The following is a 20,119-nucleotide window of genomic DNA, read 5'->3' as shown; positions in this document are numbered from 1 at the left end:
ATAAGTTTGGTGGTGGTGTGTGTGTGTGTGTGTGTGTGTGTGTGTGTGTGTGTGTGTGTGGGGGGGCTTGCCACTAAGGTTGCCAGATTTCTTTGTGGCCAAAACCGGACTAAGGTCACACCCCTCGCATCACCCATAACCCCACCCATTCCCACCCACTCTCCCATCAATGCCACGCCCATTTTGTGACATCACTGTGACATCAGCTGATGGGAACGCCCTCTTTTTCTGTTCCGGATAAGACCATTCTTATTTTGAAGACTGCAAGGTAACATTTTCTTTTGCTTCTCACTGGTATGGAGTTTATGGATGGTTGTTAATGAACAGTTACAAGAAATAAATATGGAATAGTTAGTCTCAGGCAGCACTAAAACATACACTAGAAATGCAGGTACTTTGATGTGCAGTAACTTCTGATCACTTAGTCAGAATGTTACCAAATCTGCAGTATGCAGATAAATGCTTGTTGCTGTCACAGGTAGGAACATAATCCCAGAGAAGTGAAACATGAAGAGTTGAGTAGTGGGAGGCAGAGGTGGATAGAAAGTTATTTTCTTTACTAAAGGTATTAAAACAATAACACAAAGAAAAAAGCTACCAAAAAACAATAAACTTTAATCAATAACAATGCAATAGTGCAGTGGTAATGTAAGAAGCATGCCGAGAAGTATAAGTCAGGATAGTATGTAGTATCAATGATCACAATCAAGTAGATGCAGTACAAGATTTTAATCAGTAAAAGTAGTAAACTAGGTAAGAAGAGTACCTGTTCACCATCATAACATTGTACAGTATAATGTTTCAAAGGAGAAAATAAAGTAACTCATAGAGGCCTTCAAAATCCTTAAACAACCTGAGAATACCCCAGCACTAAAAAACTTAATGACTCCCTACTCCAATCTAAGCTGCCTTTGCTCAGCAAGCAGACTCCTTGTCCAAACAACTAAATCTCTCAACCTAGGTGGTGACGCGCTATTTGCCAACACCACTGGTAAAATATGGAACTCTCTCCCAAATAACATCACGCTTGCAACTTCTCTAAGTCAATTCAAAAATAGTCTAAAACTCCACTTCAAGTCACACTGGCTATGTCCTTGCTCAAACCCAGACTAGCTCTGTGCCATTAACTAAAACATAAACAACTAGCTAAGATGATAAGTACTTTGTATACTGTGATAAAGAAATATGTATCCTGTCTAACTCTATGTCATTATACTGCCTATCGTCCTTGCTAATATGTTATTAATGTTACATTTGTAGTAATCTCAGAAACAGTAATGGCAGTCTTGTACTTGTATGTAAATAGCCTATGTTTTTGTTAAGTTCTTTCAGCTCATTTACTGTACCTAATTATCAATGTAACTCTGTTGGAGCTTTTCTCCCCGGGCCTCCGCTGAAAAAGGACATGTATCCAGTCGGACCATCCCAGTTAACAAATGTAAAATAAAATAAATAAATAATAAAAAAGTATTTGGGTATGCACAATTGTTGGGCATGGGATGCGATTAGAAGGAGAGAAAGGTATGAATCAAATGAAAGGAATACAGGAAAGGAGACTGAAAAAGATAAAATGAAAAAAATTGTGTTGGGGAACAAGAGGGAAAATTGCAACTGACTCCTACCCAGGGTCCGGATATCCAAGCAGTACTACAGAATTTGAGACATGGTTACTGGTAAGCCAGTGTGCACCCATTTGGTGACACACCTTGTAGACACAGTACCTCAGTGCCGAACAAATAGGCCCCTTACAGTGTGCCAGAATTATTTAAACAAATCCTGCAAGATGAGCAATAGGAGATGTTGGATAGGGATAATCCAGGACAAAATACAAATTAATAAACAAATATATTATTTTATTTTAATATTAATTTATAGCATACATTTCTGATATCTAATATGAAATATTATTAAGCTCAAGAAGCCATCATGCAGAGGGAGAGGTGGGGTGGTAGACAGGGTTACTTACCACCTGTCCCACTTTGTGAGGGACAGTCCCTCTTTTGGCAGTTGTGTCCTGCAAAAAAATTGTAAAAATGGAAAATGTCCTGAGATTTTAGGGCAAAATTATTTCCTATATTTTATGCAATAGACTAGTTGTATAAAACAGGAATTCTGTATCTGAAACACTTAAATGTTAAAAGAAACAGAACAAGCAACTAAAATGCTACAAGAATACGCTTTTATTTAGGCAAAAAAGTGAAGTTCTGTCCTTTGTACTGGCTGTGGGTATGTTTTGGCCTGAAAAATCTGATATTTGTGCCACAACTGTCCCACTTTGGGCATTTGAAAAGGTGGTAACTCTAGTGATGAGAGGTCAGATGCGGGATCCCCCTCAAAATGATCTAAAATTATGGCCCACAGTTGGTAAGGTGGTCCTCATTCCTTCAAAAATATTGCTACAAGTCTGGCAACAGCTTAAAGCTCAGTTCTAGCCAGTCTTAACATTTTTTTCTGCGACTCATTCAGTGATGCACAAAGGCATTCATTATTCCTCTCCCACAACTGAAAATTACAAATATAAACTGATTAAGAACAAAAAACAGCAAACATTAGAACTGATAACATATTTAGCGGTAATTTACCTTAACTAAGGGGCACTATTGCAAGCAAGCAGCTGAATAGATGGAAAAAAGTCCTTGACTATTTCTGGATTTCAGTACTTTTGAATGAGTACCATCGTCCAACTATCCGCTCAACAACGAAGTAAACCGAGACACTGTCATAGTCTTCAAACGCCGGTTTAAACTATCCAGCTATTCATTACATGACCGAGCTGTAGCCTGTCAGCCTGTCAAACACACTCCTCCTACTCCAGCATTCTGCTGCGTATTGCGGCCAGTGGACTGGTTTCTCATTAAAAGGTGCCAGGTCAGGTGTGTAAAACTGTTACAGCATGCTGCGTGAGCGTGAGTGACACTGACAGCGGTGATGACACGTAAAACTCGTTTTAGAGAAATAAAGTGGTCAAGTGGAACAAAACTAAGTACACAATCATATCACGCTGAATTTGCGTTGCGCGTATGTTTCAGTTTTTTACTTTTTTTACTTTTCAGTCCTCCTTAAGTTGACTCGGATGACTCGGACTGCGCAAAAAAAAAAAAAAACGGACTTCATTAGTCCGGTTTTGATGATTTTTTTCCACCGGACAATTTCACTGAAAACCGGATAGTCTGGTCAAAAACCGGACAGCTGGCAACCCTACTTGCCACCCACATGAGAGATCTAAGGCTGACTGCCTTCATTTGTTTTATATTTTGTGATTTGAAAAGGGTATTTATGTTATGTGTATTGTTATGCTGTGCGGCCTGTTTATTATGTGTTCAAATGCTTGTATTTGGTATTTCGAGGTTCTGAATATTTTAAATCAAGATCTGCTTATATATATATATATATATATATATATATATATATATTTTTTTTTTTTTTTCTTTTATATTCTATACCAGTCATCTTTCTGTCCAGCCTTACACTCTGTAATCTCCCACTATGCCCCATCAAGAAACCTCCGCAGCTCTTCCCAAGACCTATTAAACATTTATAAGCCTAAGTGTAAAGCAGGGTGCAACTTATATAGCTACCATCCCTCTATTGAATGGAACAAACTTCCTCTTGAAATTCGAACACTCAAACATTCTAAACAATTCAAATTAACTTTAAAAGAATATCTCAAAGGGCAATGGATCTGCCACTGCTCAAACCTACCTTAATTACACTCTGCAGATGAATGTTTTCCTTTCTTCACTCCAATACTGTACTGTCATCCTTCATTAACAAATTGTAAAAATTATACCTTGCTCAAAGGTTGCAGCTTCTACCAAGATTTTCAAATTTACTACTACTTAAAAAAAAATGCTGATGTTGACATCAAGCTGCTTTGCCACTTTTTGCTTATTTGTATAATGACTAAATGTAATCTGTAAAGTACTGGAGCTTTTCTCCCTGGGACTCTACTGAAAGAGGGCTTCGGCTCAGTCAGACATTCCCGGTTAACAAATGTAAAATAAATAAAATATATATATATATATAGATAGATATATATATATATATGTACACACACACACATATTTATACATCAGTTATGTATTGGATTGGTATCAGTGAGTCATGCACAATCTAACATGAAACTGGAACCATCAAACTCAAGACTTTAGTTGAACATAATAAAACCATTAACACAAGGTTAAAAACCATACAGTGTTTTTGCAAGGGGGTAAATCCCCCTGCACCCCAGCACCTGGTGCTACTTATATGTATCAAATCTGAGATTGCACAACTCTGTAGAAAAAGAAAGGATAAATTCCCTTATCCCACTGAGAGTTGATCTTGACAGCAACATAGGTGATATGCAAACTGTCAGTGTAAGTCAATTATAGGTTCATAGGTTCATAGGTAAGTACTAGGCTATCTGCCCAAGGGCATTTATAAGCCTAGCCAGAATGTGTTGGCTTTCGCCACCCCCTTAGATTAGTTCCCTGTGCCTCTGTCCAGCAGAGCCATTAGTTCCTTGCGCCACTGTCCAGCAGAGCCATTAGTTCCCTGCGCCACTGTCCAGCAGAGCCATTAGTTCCCTGCGCCACTGTCCAGCAGAGCCACTGCAGTGATCCCCGGGGTAAATTTTCTGTTTCTCATCCACCCGTCAAGGTTTCTCTTGAAGAGTGTTAGTGAGGGGCTTTGCCTGATGTATACTGGAATCCTGTTCCCAAGCATGGGGAGTCTCAGGGACAGGAATCTATCCCTCCAGCAGGTCCTATTTATCGCTGTGGTGAGGTTTATATCTCTAGAGCGTGTGGCTCTCCAGGATTTGTTTTTTTTTTTTAGGTGGAGCATGTCCATCAATTCTGGGTTGGATATGGTCTTGTATGTCAGACAGAGATCACCTCTGAGTAAGCGGTATGCAACCGAGTACAGTTGTAATTTCTTGAGTAGGGCTGAATAGGGCATCTGTTTGAGGCCAGTAATCCTCTTGGTGAGGTACTTTTGTGGTCTTTCCAGCTGTTGCAGGTGTCTTGTAAGGTACATCCCAAATGGTGCGTTGTATTCTATGATGGGTCTAATGAGTGATGAGTAGAGAGGCACAATAACCTCTTTTGTTCTAGATGCGAACCTTTTTGTGATTAGGTGGGCCACATAGAAGGATTTTTTAACCACCTTGCCAATATGATTATCAAAGGAGATATTACTATCTACTTGGGTCCCCAGATCCCTTATTACATTTTCTGTATTTAGGGGACTACAACCTATGTGGTAGTTCATGGGTACTTTATTTTTTCCAAAGGGGGTGAATGCATTCATTTACACTGATGGAACACATCACCCTGCAGTTGTAGTCTTCCAAACATTTTTTGATCAAATTTTGCTAAGTCAATATCAGCTACAGCAGGGTTGATGTATCTGTGAAACCCTATATACTGCAATACGGTGTGCATGTGTGTGTATGTGTGTGTGTGTGTGTGTGTGTGTGTGTGTGTGTGTGTGTGTGTGTGTATATGTATATGTGTATATATATGAATTTTAGTATCTCGAGACTATAAAGCCTAAAATTCACAATACCGAAACCCCAAAAGCGCAAAATTCAAAACCGCGACTTTTAAATACACCCTCCACCACACAACCAAGCACACATAAACCTTCCTCCCCACACTACAACAAACAAACAAAATCCCCCACACCCCCACTACTTATATTTACTAACTCCAAGATCGCACTAAAAAGACAAAGACAATAAACCCACCACTACACACTCTACATTCCCCTCACATAAACACCCATCATATATGTACAAACACCACCGTTCTCAACATTTACACACTCACACTCTTACCTACATACCGTAACATACACCTACAACTTCCCAACACACTAACATACATTAAAAACCCTTAAAATATAAACACTTACCTTAATCACCAGCTATCCATTAACACAGCACACCACCACAACCGCTGATTTGACATTTCCGGATTCGGTTATGTGGACTTTCACGCAACTGGGTTTTCGATATTTTATTCTCGAGTTACTGAAATTCGAAATTTCAGTATTTCGAGAATGTGAAGTGCACCTGTATATATATATATATATATATATATATATAACACATAAATATATATATATATATAAGTGTATTTTTTTTATTGAATCTTAACTTATTGAACCTCAGCTTATCTAAACTTTAGATTAATTATACATTAGTTAAAATAACTATCATAAGAGTTATCAAATCAAATAATCAAAGCAGGATTTTTCTAAATTTTCTTGCAGCCTTGAAGCCAATGATTCTATTTAAGTTTTGCATTCTGTTTTTGAAGACAACATTGTAACATTAGCCATTTTTAAACTGAGCATTTGAGAAGGCAGGGTTGGAGAGCCTGTGTACCAGATATTTAGGCGTGCTGGATAACGTAGTGGAAAGTGAATTATGAGGCACTAGCGTGACTATATAGGATTCAAGATACCATATTCTTGTCTAGAGAAACAACAGAGTTGAGTGACAGATAATGCTGGCTTTCTGATTTTCACCTTAACTGCCCCATGGCTGTGAGTATACACTCACCGGATACCAAAAAGACAAGCATAAGAAAGATGAAGGGAATAGTCTGCAGATATCTATTTAGTGAAACAATTTAGTGAGGAACCTGAACACGAGCTGAGCCTATCAGAGGAAAGATTTCTAGGCATTGCTACTTCCTTATGGAAGTGGGGAGGCTATGAAGATGATTCAGGCAGTGAAAGTCGGCAGATGTTTAGACTAGAAATTATTCCAAACATAGAGGTATTTTTGAGAGTTATGACATCTGCATAGTTCACAGAAGTAAGGAGATGATCAGGATCAGGCTGACGGTATGAAAAATTGTCAAAGTAGGTCCTTTTCTAGAAATCAGCAATTTTGCTACTGACTACATGAAAACTTTGACCATAGATGCTTTACTGGAACTGCTTGGTCTCTGAGTCTTCTCTGTAAAAGCTTTTGGACACATTGATACTTAGTCATGGAAATGCAGTGTGTGCGAACAAGTGAATCTTTGACTGAGATAACATGTGAGTAAGTCAGTGTGTGAGTGAGTGAGCCAAATTAATGACTGTGTGAGTAACTGAGCGAGTGAGGGAGCTAGTGACTGTGTGAATGTGTGAATGAGCAGGAATGTGTGTAAGTTAAAGGAATGTGTCAGTGAACAAGTATGTGTGTAAGTGAATCTGTGAGTGTATAAGTGAATATGTGTGCAAGGGAATGTGTGAGTGTGTAAGTGAATGCATAAATGAGCAAGTGAATGAGTGAGCAGGTTACTGACTTAGTGAACTAACAAGTGAGAAGTGAATATGTAAATGGGATTGTGAGTCATTGTGTTTATATGGGCAACTAGCCAGTCATTCTCTCAGACAGTTCCATCACATTTCCACAAAGGCAGCCTGGTCGCAGCTTCAAGCATAAGAAGAAATCTAGTCAAAACTTCAGCTGGATGAAACTAAAAAGAAAAAAAAAATGTTTTTTTTATAGGCAAGAAAGTCCCAGCAGTCCCCTGTGGAGCACATATAATTATTCCACAATCATTTAAACAGAGAGAAATAAGAAAAGTTCAAAAACACTGAATTACTGACCCTGCAGAAATAGAACCTGTGGCAGCAGAAATTCTGAACGGAATTAACTGAAGAGGTGTTTCTCAGGGAATCAGTCATTGAGCTGAATCGTACACTCGACCAAAAGTGGGGAAGTAGTTTGTGGTGTCTTTTTAATATGGAAACAAATACAATTTTAGAAAGTTACTGTAGAGCTGTTTTACCATGACCTGGATTCCTGTATTTTCTTGAAGCAGTGAACCATGTCTTTACTGGTGGCTATACAGACAGTCACGTTTATGGAGTAATATCAGCACCAGTGTGATATTCAAGGGCTTGCAGGATGTAACTATAAAGCAGTGAGGATGTCACACAGCAGCAGCAGCATGTGTTGTTTTTGCATGACTGCTTTATTAAACCTGCAATACTAGATGATACAGTCTATGGTGAAATGTGTTAGCGATGGCATTTTATGTTGCCCAGGAGGCCAGCTACATTAAGACGTTATGAGACTGCAAGACAGACGTTTCATAAGAGCACTGCGTAGGCTTATATTAATGCTTAACTGACATTATAAAAGGTGCTTATGAAGAGTCACATATAACATATAATCTGAGATTAGTTTCGATCTTGATGTCTGTGTGCTAATGAAACTTTGGAGCTGCAGCCTTGAGGCTTCTTGCTATCATGGAAACCTCTCATTTGAAATATCGCTCTCTTGTTTGTTTGCTCATACAAATTCCTTGGTGTATTCCATTTCCCTTTAGCCACCTTACATTTTCAAGGACTGCAGTTGATGTATCAGTGTTTTTTGAGTAAGATATTGCTACTGTAATCAAGTTTCCAATTAGTCAGCTGTAATGTAGATTACAACTCATTTTGTGGCTCAACATAAATCATTGATTTCAAGTCCCACATCACGCTGTCTCGTTTGTGACATTTTTATTAAGTGATAAATGAATAAGAATTTCATGGCCTGCACATCATGTTCAACTAAAAGGTGTTATATGTATCCATTAGGTAAAACTATTACATTAGATAAAGTTCAACACGTTATTTCAGTAAATAAAAGAACAACGGGAAAATCCTGTATAATGACAAGCAAAATTAAGTGCTATGTCTGTGCAGTTATTGCAGCCATTGCATTGTACACTGATGGCTACACTGCTGCACCTTTGATCTTGAACTTTATTGCACCTGTCCCAGCATGACCTGGTAGGGGTATTACCATGCCTTATGCTTTTGTATTTGCTTGATGTGTAATGTACTCCACAGTGTGCAGTTATCTCATAATAACTCTGTCTCCTAGCTGGTTTGCATACTGCCTCATACAGTGCAGTACGGATAGAATTAGTTGGGATTTATAACAAAAATAGTAATGTATCATGTGATATGTAATTTTTTTTCCTTTACTATACAATTGCCATTTTGTGTATCACTTGAAAGGAGGGTCGAAAACATAATAGTTTACTCAGTGAACCTGTAATATATTTCTGCAATGTTTAATAATGAGGCATTATTAATGTCACAATTGATTCTGCTTTGCACGTAGGTTGCAAAAGATGTGTCCGTACGTCTTCACCATGAACTAGAAAATGTTGAAGAAAAACGTACCAAAACAGAGGAGGAGAATGAAAAATTACGGCAACAGCTAATAGAAGTGGAGATAGCAAAACAAGCTCTTCAGAGTGAGCTGGAAAAAACGAAAGAGGTCTGTATAACACGATTTTAAGTTTCTCAGTCAAGTCATCTGTATATATCACAGCGTTATCAATCACTTTCACGCAGCATATTATTTAAGTGAGAAATATTTATGTGAAGAAGGCAGATGAGGAGATTGATAGTCTACCTGCATTAAGCTACAGTGCCCTTGTTGTTAGCATATCTCTTTCTCTCTCTCTCTCTGTCCAGCTACATGTTCCAAGGCAGAAGTGAACCTTAAACTGCAGTATTCCTTAATTCTGTTTCCATGAAGTAATAGTGTTGTGCCAGGGCTTTTGTGTTCCAGCCCAAAGACATGCAATTTGGATGTTCTTTTTTAGACATGTTTGGCTCCGTACGATGGCATTGCTAGCCACTGTATCATAGTCACATATAGAACATAATTAAGTACTAACATCTAGAAAGCTAAATGTACCCCCCCATACTTTTGCCATTAGTTGTTGGTGTATGTGGGGAGGGATAAAAATGGTTGTATACTAATTACATTTTGATACATTTATGCCAATGTCCTTTCTATGAGTTGTATGCAAAGTTTTTGCTATGAATTTTCCAGTACTTGGAAAAATGCAAGTGAAGTGTTGTTAAGATTTATTAAGTACATCATGATTGTTACAGGTCCCAAATGGAAAAAAGGAATTGTAGCTGATATGTACAGCATATGTAGGAGCAGAGTGACCACAGGGTCAAGAGGACACAGTTCTCTTTTGCAGTTCTTACAGAATATTTGTTTTAATATATTATTTACCAATGATATTGTGTGAAACACAACAAATAAGGCATTACTCATATTATGGTGATATTTCCTTAAGAGCTCCAGTGAAACTGTACTCAGCATCTAACACGCATGTATAACACACATATGTAACACACACATATAACACACACATATAACATACACATACAACACACACATATAACACACATATATAACACCCACATAACACACACACACATAATGCACACATATAACGCACACACGTAACACACATATAACACACAGATATAACACATACACATATAACACACACATATAACACACACATACAACACACACATACAACACACACATATAACACACACACACATATATAACATACATATATAACACACACATATAACATACATATGTAACACACACATATAACACACATATAATGCACACATGTAACGCACATATATAACACACACATATAACACACATCTTTAACACACATATATAAGAGCAAGTTCCTGTGCTTCCCAAATGTGAAACATAGTACTGCTGCCGTGAGCCATGTAGAGAGGTACTGTTCCTTTCTTTCAGCAAATGCAATTTAATCCTCTTGTAAGAGATTCAGATTTTAAGTTAGTGTAACAAATAACAATTGATAGTCTTTTAACAGTGACACATCACAAGTGAGAAGCAGTGTGTTTTCACTGAAGCTTTCATGGTAATATACCTATAAGGTAAGCGGTGTTGTGAGGGTACTTGTATCATAAATGACATCAACTTCCATAGGTATATAAAGTAGCATGGGGCATCTGAGGGGAGTCTCACAAGGTGTTACATGATGTTCCTTACCCATTTCCAACTGTGTAGATCAAAGTGTACACCTAGTTAGGTCATTATTCATGAATGAGAAAGTGGTGGTGAAGGTAGATATATAGCAGTAGCATATTACAGCAATAAAAGTGCAACACTAAACAACTCTACATTGTGGATGTAACCTGGCAGACATTTCCATTAACATAGTATGAATTAGGTGGGGGAGAGAAAATAATGCCCTTGGTAGATACATAGGAATTACCTAATGAAGAGCTTTCTGAAAGGGCATTTGTTTTTCATTTGTAACTACAAACTGTTTGTCACATTATTCGAGATCAGATTTGAGGCATCAAGTGATATGGAAATCCTATTCTGCAATGGAAGAAACATAAAATGCCGGAAGTAAAAAAAAATGAAAGTTATTTTCAGACTAGCTAGAGTTTGAAATATTAATACAATTTAAATACAAATTATACTTATTTTTTGCTGGTATGTTTACTAAATTAAACCTTTTGGAATTAAGCCCCTTACTCGTGAAACCATAAAAATACTTCCCCAAGGAAGCTGTATCGCCAATTAGTAAAGTAGCTAACAACACAATACAATACTTGACCATGTGTCTGTCATGCAGTGGCAAATAAAATGCAGAAAAGAAAAGGTCAATAAAAGATACAAATGTCATTGTGCCTGATCTGCATAATTATGCATTCCTTTATAGACCTGCATGGTGTATAAAAACACATTTGTCAGACTGTGCAGTGAAACTATTGATCATGTGTCACTGTAACATGTGTGTAGAGGTGTCAGGTCTGTCAGGACTGGTTCATCATAGTGACAGACAAAATAAATAAATGACTGCCACTTGGGAGACATCTGCTCATTCAGTGACTTTTAGTCAATGGCTGTTCATGGAGGTGGATGGGGGGGAGGGGGTTGATAAGGAACCAGGTTATGCTGATAGCTGTTTTTATGTAAGGGTGGGTGAGGGGCTATAGAGGGTGAGTAGGTGTTTGATGTCTCATGGCCTTCCCACAGTGCTGCTCACTGATTGCCAGCTGCCATTCACTTAACTGATGGGCTGCAGGAGTCACTGACATTTGTTGTGTCCTGTGGTAAGGTTTATAGGGTGATTATAATGCAGTTCTTAACAGCTGTTGGACCACCTCATTGATTCTTCTAGTCATAATGTGGCGATCCAAGAGTGCGGATATTAAAAGGGGGGGGTGTAGAAGCATATATGTTAGTGGTATAGGCATTTGTTTATGTGGGCCATTTGCAGTTAATTTTTCTTTGTGTTGCTTTATGTAGGCTAATCTTCTGAAATCATAATTTAAAAAATAATGCTTTGATGATAAATTACAATTATCAGAACATTGTTAGGAATTTTATCCACAATGACTTGGAATGCAGAATCTTGCAAACAAAACGAAAAAAACATTCTGGCAGAGCTGTTTAAACTGTGGAATGTTTAGTTTTAACACATTTATACATCATCACAGTAAACTGTAGTTGCATGGGTTTAGTTGTTGTGTCTTTCGGCTTTTCCCGGTTAGGGGTCGCCACAGCGGAACTCCGGTCCTCTAATGATTGGCAGTAGCTTTTACGTGCCGAGTTGCCAGCTCTGACACACAACCTTCAACGAAGGTACGCCCATTCATACATGTCTCCACACAGAAGACGCTCTAGGTGAGAAACGAACAGGACAACGTCATACTGTGAGGCAACAACGCCACCGCAGCACCACCACCGCAGTTGCATGGGTTTAGTACAATATGTAAAAACATATGAAAAGTGATGACTTTCTAAGTCACGGCATTAAAACTGTATTAACAAGACTGGGAGTTTGAACACGACTGTGGGAAAAAATGCAAGGAGTGCTTCACTTTCTGCTGTGCTGTAAATTCATTCCTGTCAGAATGGAAATAATTTCCGGAGTATTAGTTTTATTGCCAGGAAAATACCAGCTGTACCAAGACAATTCAGATTTATTTCCAAAATGCCCTGAAGAAAATTGCTTTTTGTAACTGTTTGAAATATAGGTATTCAGAATGCCCAGTCCCATAATGTAGAGTTGGAATGGCCAAAAATCTGGACTTACATGTACTAAGACCAAGACTGACATTTCTCAGAATATTCCCTTTTTTCTGAGGAATGGCACTCTTTCTGAGGAATGGCTTGCATTATGGGGTCCAGGGGGCTTGCTACCCTTCCCCTGAAAAATTCAACTTTAAAAGTGAAAAGCAATGTTTATCAGGTGCATTCCGATTTTGTGTGTGTGTGCGTGTGTCTGTGTGCACGTGTACATGTGCGTGTATGTGTCAGGTCTCAGCATTGCGTGTCTCGACATTAGAACCGGGGGCCCTTTTTTCCTTATAATATCAGTTAACTAGACATCATATACTAACTATAGGGCATTGGGGGAGGATCTTAGGAGCAAAAATGTCACTCACATGAAGGGAATATAAACTATAATCATTCTTACTGTAAGGAAATGAGAGCTAATCTTAATGGTCTGCAGTGTTTATATTGCTTTGCTGCTGTTGTCTGCTAGAAGCAGTGTTGAACTGTGATACAGGGAGATGCATTGTTTCCGGTTTGACCTGGTAGTACTGAAGAGATGTTTATTACCTTAGCTGCTGTGCTCAGGAAGGATGGCTACTCTCTTTACAGAATGTGATTAATTCACAGAATGCATTACATTGAGGATGGGTGCAGCTATGCAATGTCTGGTTATTCCATCCAGCATTTACTTGTAACAAAGAATCAGTCTAACTTAACAAGACAACTAAATATCAGAATCAACCACAAAGATTGCAGATAATTCAATGCTGCAGTAATGGATGATTTTTGTAGTCCACGGTGGTGCAGCGGTTAGCATTGTCACCTCACAGCAAGAGGTTCTCCAGTTCGATTCTCGGCTGGAGTGCCTTCTGTGTGGAGTCTGCATGTCCTCCCCGCGGTCAAGTGATGTTAAAAGACATGCAGGTAGGTGCGTGCGTGAATGGGCGTGCCTTCTTTGAAGGTTGGGTGTTGGGCTGGCAACTCGGCACTGTAAAAATCCACTGCCAATCATTAGCGGACAGAAGTTCCGCTGTGGCGGTCCCTAACCGGGAAAAGCTGAAAGACTTTTTTTAGTAATGGATGATTTTTGACAGTAAGCTGTTTCCCACATTTCCAAGAAATTTGCAGCTGGAACTGAGCAGGTCTTTTTATTTTTTTTATAAGAGGAAAGAACATAAAAAAACAGCTAAGATGTATAACTTTTAGAAGTTAGTGGAAGACTCTGATATGGTCTGATATTTTTCACCTCAAGATATTTCATCTAAAGTATATTTGAAGGTATGTGACTGCACACTAGAGCCATTATAAACTTTGAAATTTCTGAAAAGTTACAAAAAATAGATTTGAGAGATTTATACCCAGACTTTAGTTGCATGTATAGTGTAAAAGAAACTAGAGTGTCTGAGGTAAATTGGGAATGTCAGGAGTTGGACATTTGTAAGAGATTATAAACAACAGAGGCAGAAGCCTCAAATTTGATAAGCAAGGTTTAAGTTGAAAGCTGGTATGTTTCTGAAAGAAGGATAGATATCCTAATATGGTAGGTTGGGAATGGGTAGAAGGTGTTTCAGAATGATCTGGATTCTGAAACGTACTAAAAATGTGGTGCAGAACATAGAAGCCACGGTGGTGATAATGGATGAGGACTGTTAGTAATGGTACCACAAAAAGAGAAACTAAAAGCTGGAGTATTAGTTGTCTGCAAGGTCTGGTCTGGTGGTCATGGAGAGGACTGTGGCAGGGTATGGCTGGAACATCTGGAGGGTTATGGACCCGATGAGGAAAAGTAGGAATGTCTGGAAATATGACATTGCTTTAGCTGTGTAGTTAAGAGAACAGTGCTGCTTGACAGAAAGCATGCAGAATGAAAGGGAGAATCATACAGAAAGGGTTGCTGAGAAGAGCAAGCTGATGAATGGGAATGATGGTAGTGTGGTAATAGAATGAAGCCACAAGTATCCAAGTAAACAGATTGCAGTTAGGTGTACGTGCATAATGGACAGTTATAGAGATTAGAGATAGGCATGCAGTATCAAAGACTGTCAGACAAATACACCACTGGAGAAGAGATAGTGGAGAACTGGGCAGAGGCATACCAAGGGTAGGGCAAAGGGGTCAGTCACCCCAGGCACAGGGTGTTAGGTGGCTCAATGAGTAATGTGGTGCCAGAATTCAGAAATGAATACTGGTACTGCACTTGAGGACAGAAGTACTGCAGTGCCTTGTGTGGTATTTAGTTATAGTGAACCACTTGTTACATTTGTAGCAAGTGATTTGCACAAGGTTTTAAAGGAGGAAGAGATTCTTTTTTGTCCTCAAGTAGGAGAGAACTTTTTTTTTTGCTTCTTGACCAACTTAAAGTTGAGAGGAATATCAGGTCAGGAAACAGCACAGGCGAACAGAAAAGCTTGCCACTGCTCTAAAAGTGAGCATGCGAAAAGAGGAGGAGGTTTTAGTGCTGCACAACATAAATTACCAAGGTAAGTTTGTTTTTACTTCCCTGGTAAACAAAGTAAATAAACCTCAGTGTGAAGCAAAATTGATCCACAAATGGATATAAGTGGAGATGGTACTGGGCCTTCCCTGGCTAAGGCTGTGCAGGGATTTCTCAAGGCAGCTAAGAATACACTCTGATATAGTAAACCAATGATGTAATCTAGCATGATGAATAGGGGAGGCTGGTAGTGAGACAGGACAGCTGATTTGGAAAATATGTACAATGAGGTGAGGAAGCTGACTGCCTTCTCTTAACTGCTGTCTATTCCATGTACAAGTCAGGTCGGAAAAGGGAATGAAGTGCATCCCCTTGTTTGACATCTATGCAGTATTAAGGTGCTGAGGTGACACATGCTAGGTGGAGCAAGCACTTTTTGCCAAAGACTGGATGCGGTTTAGTTTTAAGATTAAACTGGTTCCTAAGTAAATGATGTAAACTTAATTGTAAGCCTGGCACATTTAACCTACAGTTGAGGACATGAACACAGGAGAAGCACAGCAGTAACTGGCAAGCACAAACTATAGCATAGTCATTTGACAAAGGCCACTAAGCTATGAGTAACATGGTTACTGTTATCACACACTAGTCAAGAGTAGCTGGTGTGGTAAAGTTCACAGTTGAATTTGGCTTGATGTAGAAGATATTACACCATGCCTGTTGACCAAAATGAGGATGGAGTTAAGAGCACAGAAAAATCTTCTAAACCTCTGTGTTTGAAGGCATCACTTCCTGTCTGTCACATCCATGCTCTGAGCCTTCAGACTCTGGCAGCAATTAAAGGAGCATATGGGTAATAGGAGAATGGGTGGGGGTGGGGGGGGGTCTTGATAGTCAGGGTGGAAGATAGGGCCGAAAGCCTAACAGAAAAAAATAGCCCTGTTGTAGTTAACAGTGCTTTTCTCAGTTCACAGGACAATAACTGTAACACACTTGTAGTTTATGGAAAGAGAAGATCAGTTAAATACCTGAATGCACCATTTGTTGACACATAACACTGCTTTGCCAAGTCAGAACTGTGCTGAAGAAGTCTGTAAATGCTACTGCCATTCAACAAGCATAACTGAAGAGGAGGACTGGCTGATGCCAGAGTAGGACAAAAAGTAATGAAAGAATAAATACAAGGGAGAAAAGCATTTAAAGAATGGGATCCTTCGAGTTTTGAAAGAACATAGTGAAATCAGTAAATTTGAAACTGATGATGTTTCATAGGGTAACAATTGCTACAGGAAGAATTGTGTGACAAGAACATTTGTCATGAGTACAACAAATGAAAAGCTAATGCGGAGAATCTTGCTTGAGAACCTCTAATGGTTTACCTTTATAACGCTGAAAATCATGTTGTCGATCGGCCCGTTGGGCGAACCGAAATGCCGAATTCTGGATGTTGAACGTCAACGAAGTTCGAAACTCAGCCAGTCGAACAGCAGATTCACTGAGTTTCGAACTCCAATGTCGAACACACAATGTAATGCAGGGGGGCAAGTGCCCCCCCACTTTAATATTCTAACTTCAAGATCACACTACAGTGGGGAAAGGGTCCATTTCCCGATCCCCACTATAGTGCAATCCGCACCCAAAATGACGAATCTGCAATGAGCGAATGTCACTGTGCATTCACTCATTGCACATTCGATGCATTTTTTTCGACTTTGCAAAAACTGGAAAACATCCTTTCAGATGTTTTACTTTCACACATGCAGTACGCACATATAAAGGCAAACCCCTGTAATCTTTCATAATTTAAGTTTATGACATTAAACACATCAAATTTTAAAACAGCAGTTGCATGCAAGCAGGACTGAAGATAACATAAAGTTAAAACTGTATAGTTTGGTTTAAAACAAAGCCCCCCCCCCCCAAAAAAAAAAAGTCCTAATGAAGCTGAGTCCTTAGGAGTTTTCTGACTAAAGCCTTGTTATCATAGACATGAAATAGGGTAGTAGTAAATTCCACAGTACAGGTGACTGGAAGGTGAAGGAGTACTTACCTGAAGTCTAAACACTTCATGGGAATCCTTATCAGTCCCAGTTTGGATGAATTAATCCGACAGGCAAAGCTGTAGGTTACCATTACATCTTTTAAGTAGAAAGGATCCAAGGTGTGCGCTGCCTGTTAGAACTAAACTCCTGAATGATGACCTGATGTCAACTTTCGGCTAATGTAGTTTTGGTAGATCTAGAGTAATGTCTTCAGAACAGAGTGTCAGCATGGCTTGTCACAGAATTCTCATCTATTGAAATAACATTATATAGCATAAGGTAAAAGAAATTGCAATAAGCAAGTCAAGAAGAGATTAGGGTATGCACTACTTTTAGCAGAGCATCAGATCTTCCATTGTGTAGCTGTTCAATAAATCTACTACAGCTTCAGTTTTGTCTTTCATTGCCAGCATGGTGCTAAGGTGCATATTGAAACTGCTCATCAGGGTGAAAATTACAACTCCCAGAGTGAAGATTACAGCTGACACCATCCAAAGTTAATGATACAGGATAAGAAAGGTGCGTCAGCCGGCCTTAGAGTAACATGTACAACCATTGCTTCTCTTCCACTTGCACTGGCTTTGAGACAGCTACAAGCCACATAAAAAGGATGCCTTCATAATGGTCCTGTATTGTTAATAATGTCAGTTATACCATCCTGAGTGAGCGGAAAGTAGAGAGGATATCATCTGCATAGCAATGCTGTTTTAACTCTCTCACCTTCGAATGACATCTATACTAGTAGCATGTCCACCATGAATAATAACAAAGACAAGACAGATACCTGCAGAATACTTCATGCCAGTGGCTGGCTCTGAGGAATTTATTTGACAAAGAGTTGTCCACTTGAATCTCAAGAGTAGCTGTTGACTGGAGCAGCATCTCCGTGGTGTCTGCATTTCCTCACTTTGTATGTCTGATTTTTCCCAGATGCTTTAGCTTCCTTTCACATTCCAAAGACATGCTGTAGGCAAGCTAGTAATCTTCCGGACTTGCATAGGAATACATACCATATGAAAACAGTGGTGTGTGTGTGTGTGTGTGTGTGTGTGTGTGTGTGTGTGTGTGTGTGTGTGTGTGTGTGTGTGTGTGTGTGTGTGTGTGTGTGTGTGTGTGTGTGTGTGTGTGTGTGTGTGTGTGTGTGTGTGTGTGCGCGCACGCGCAGCATTTCTGTAATAAACTGGCTTTCTCTTCTAGGATTACTTTCTGTATCTTGTACCACTGAATACTGGGATAGGCCCCAGCCCCCCATGACATTGAACTGGATAAAGATGAAGTATAAATGAATGAGTATATGACTAATAACTTAGTAGGTTCATAGGCAGTTACTAGGCAAGCAGTCCCAGAAACCATAGAGGATCCTATCCCAATTTCCCAGTTGTCCCAAAGCATTGCTTACTTAAGTGACTTGCTGAAAGTCATAGTAGAGAAATAGATGTAGAGTCAAATAACCCTGGACTACAAGATCAAAAGAACACTGTAAAGATTCCGTGACTCATAGTATCAAAAAGATCAGGATGAAATCCTGAATCATATGTTTGATCTGTCACCACAAGAACAATAGTATCTGTCCTAATGGTGACAGTCTTAATTGCTGCCATCCATTTGAAAAACAAGGGTGATATGTATCTATGACATTAAAGGAGGAAAGCTATATCTCAAAAAGAGTGTATATGTATATGTATGTGTGTGTTGTGTGTGTGTGTGTGTGTGTGTGTGTGTGTGTGTGTGTGTGTGTGTGCGCGTGTGCGCGTGTGTGTGTGTGTGTGTGTGTGTGTGTGTGTGTGTGTGTGTGTGTGATTATACATATGATTCCTTTATGTATGATCAAACTTACTTAATGTCGATCAAGACACACAGACAAAAATAAGTTTGAACATACTTAAGGTTGAATTACCTAAATCGAACCTGTGAAAGATCAAAATGTGAAAATAAACGCCTTGCACAGTCTTCACACTAACCATCCCCAAAATACTAGCGGCCAATTTTTCTGAATAGTGGCAGTGTTACTGGAAGAGTTTTTCTTTAGATTTGGTGAGGGGGTTAGGGTTGCGTCGAGGGCGGGGATAGGGTTAGCACACACTACTGAAATGGGCAGGGGGACTTTGTCCACTTGCATCACTTCAGTAATGTGTGCTAACCCTAACCCCACACACACACCATATGTTAAAAAGCAAAATTCCTGTATCACTGCCACTACACAAGACACACTGAGACACATCAACATGCACCCATAGCTCTAAAATACACACAGCACCTATACCCTTACCTTACCTAACCCTTACCTTAAACCTAACATCCAAACACACATACTATCTATGTGTGCACATGTGTGTGTATAGGGGGTAATGATAGCCCTTTTTGAAGTAAATGTAAATATGCATAACTTCAAAAGGAATCCCTTAGTCTTGAAAATAACAGGACTTGGAGACTGAAAGCAAGATAACAAAACGTTCATTAATAAGAATCCAGCTTACTGTTGCAGGTTTAAAAGAAATCATTTTCAGAGTCTATTCTTAGTCAACTGTTCTAAATTTTGATCAGCAACAAACAAAGCTGTCCAGCACTGGTGCATCAGCATATCATATGGACTCCTCCTGGAGGTAGTCGTATCTAATGCTGTCAATTTTATTAGCAGCTATACTCCTTTGTCATGTTCTAAGGAAGAAAGGACCTGCTGCTGCTTAAGGTAGGCTGATTGCTGCAGCATGAGCAGAAATCACTGAAGACGAGAACTCTGTCTTCTTATAAGAGTTCTAATGAGTTGGCAGTATAAGGCTCCAT

At 39.1% G+C, this 20,119-nt stretch overlaps 1 protein-coding gene across 2 annotated transcripts in view; it reads left to right on the top strand.

The window, feature by feature from the left end:
• The window catches only part of SOGA3 (SOGA family member 3), a 475,986-nt gene that overhangs the window by 268,013 nt on the left and 187,854 nt on the right, over positions 1 to 20,119 (top strand). For both annotated transcript variants that reach the window (XM_044064129.1, XM_044064121.1), the window contains exon 3: positions 9,104 to 9,262. In XM_044064129.1, the coding sequence (XP_043920064.1) occupies positions 9,104 to 9,262 (159 nt within the window). The remainder of the gene's footprint in view (positions 1 to 9,103; positions 9,263 to 20,119) is intronic.

Source organism: Protopterus annectens, chromosome 1.part0, assembly GCF_019279795.1.
Source record: "Protopterus annectens isolate FY-2018-M chromosome 1.part0, PAN1.0, whole genome shotgun sequence".
Lineage (NCBI taxonomy): Eukaryota > Metazoa > Chordata > Ceratodontiformes > Protopteridae > Protopterus > Protopterus annectens.
This window is presented reverse-complemented; position numbering and strand designations above follow the sequence as displayed.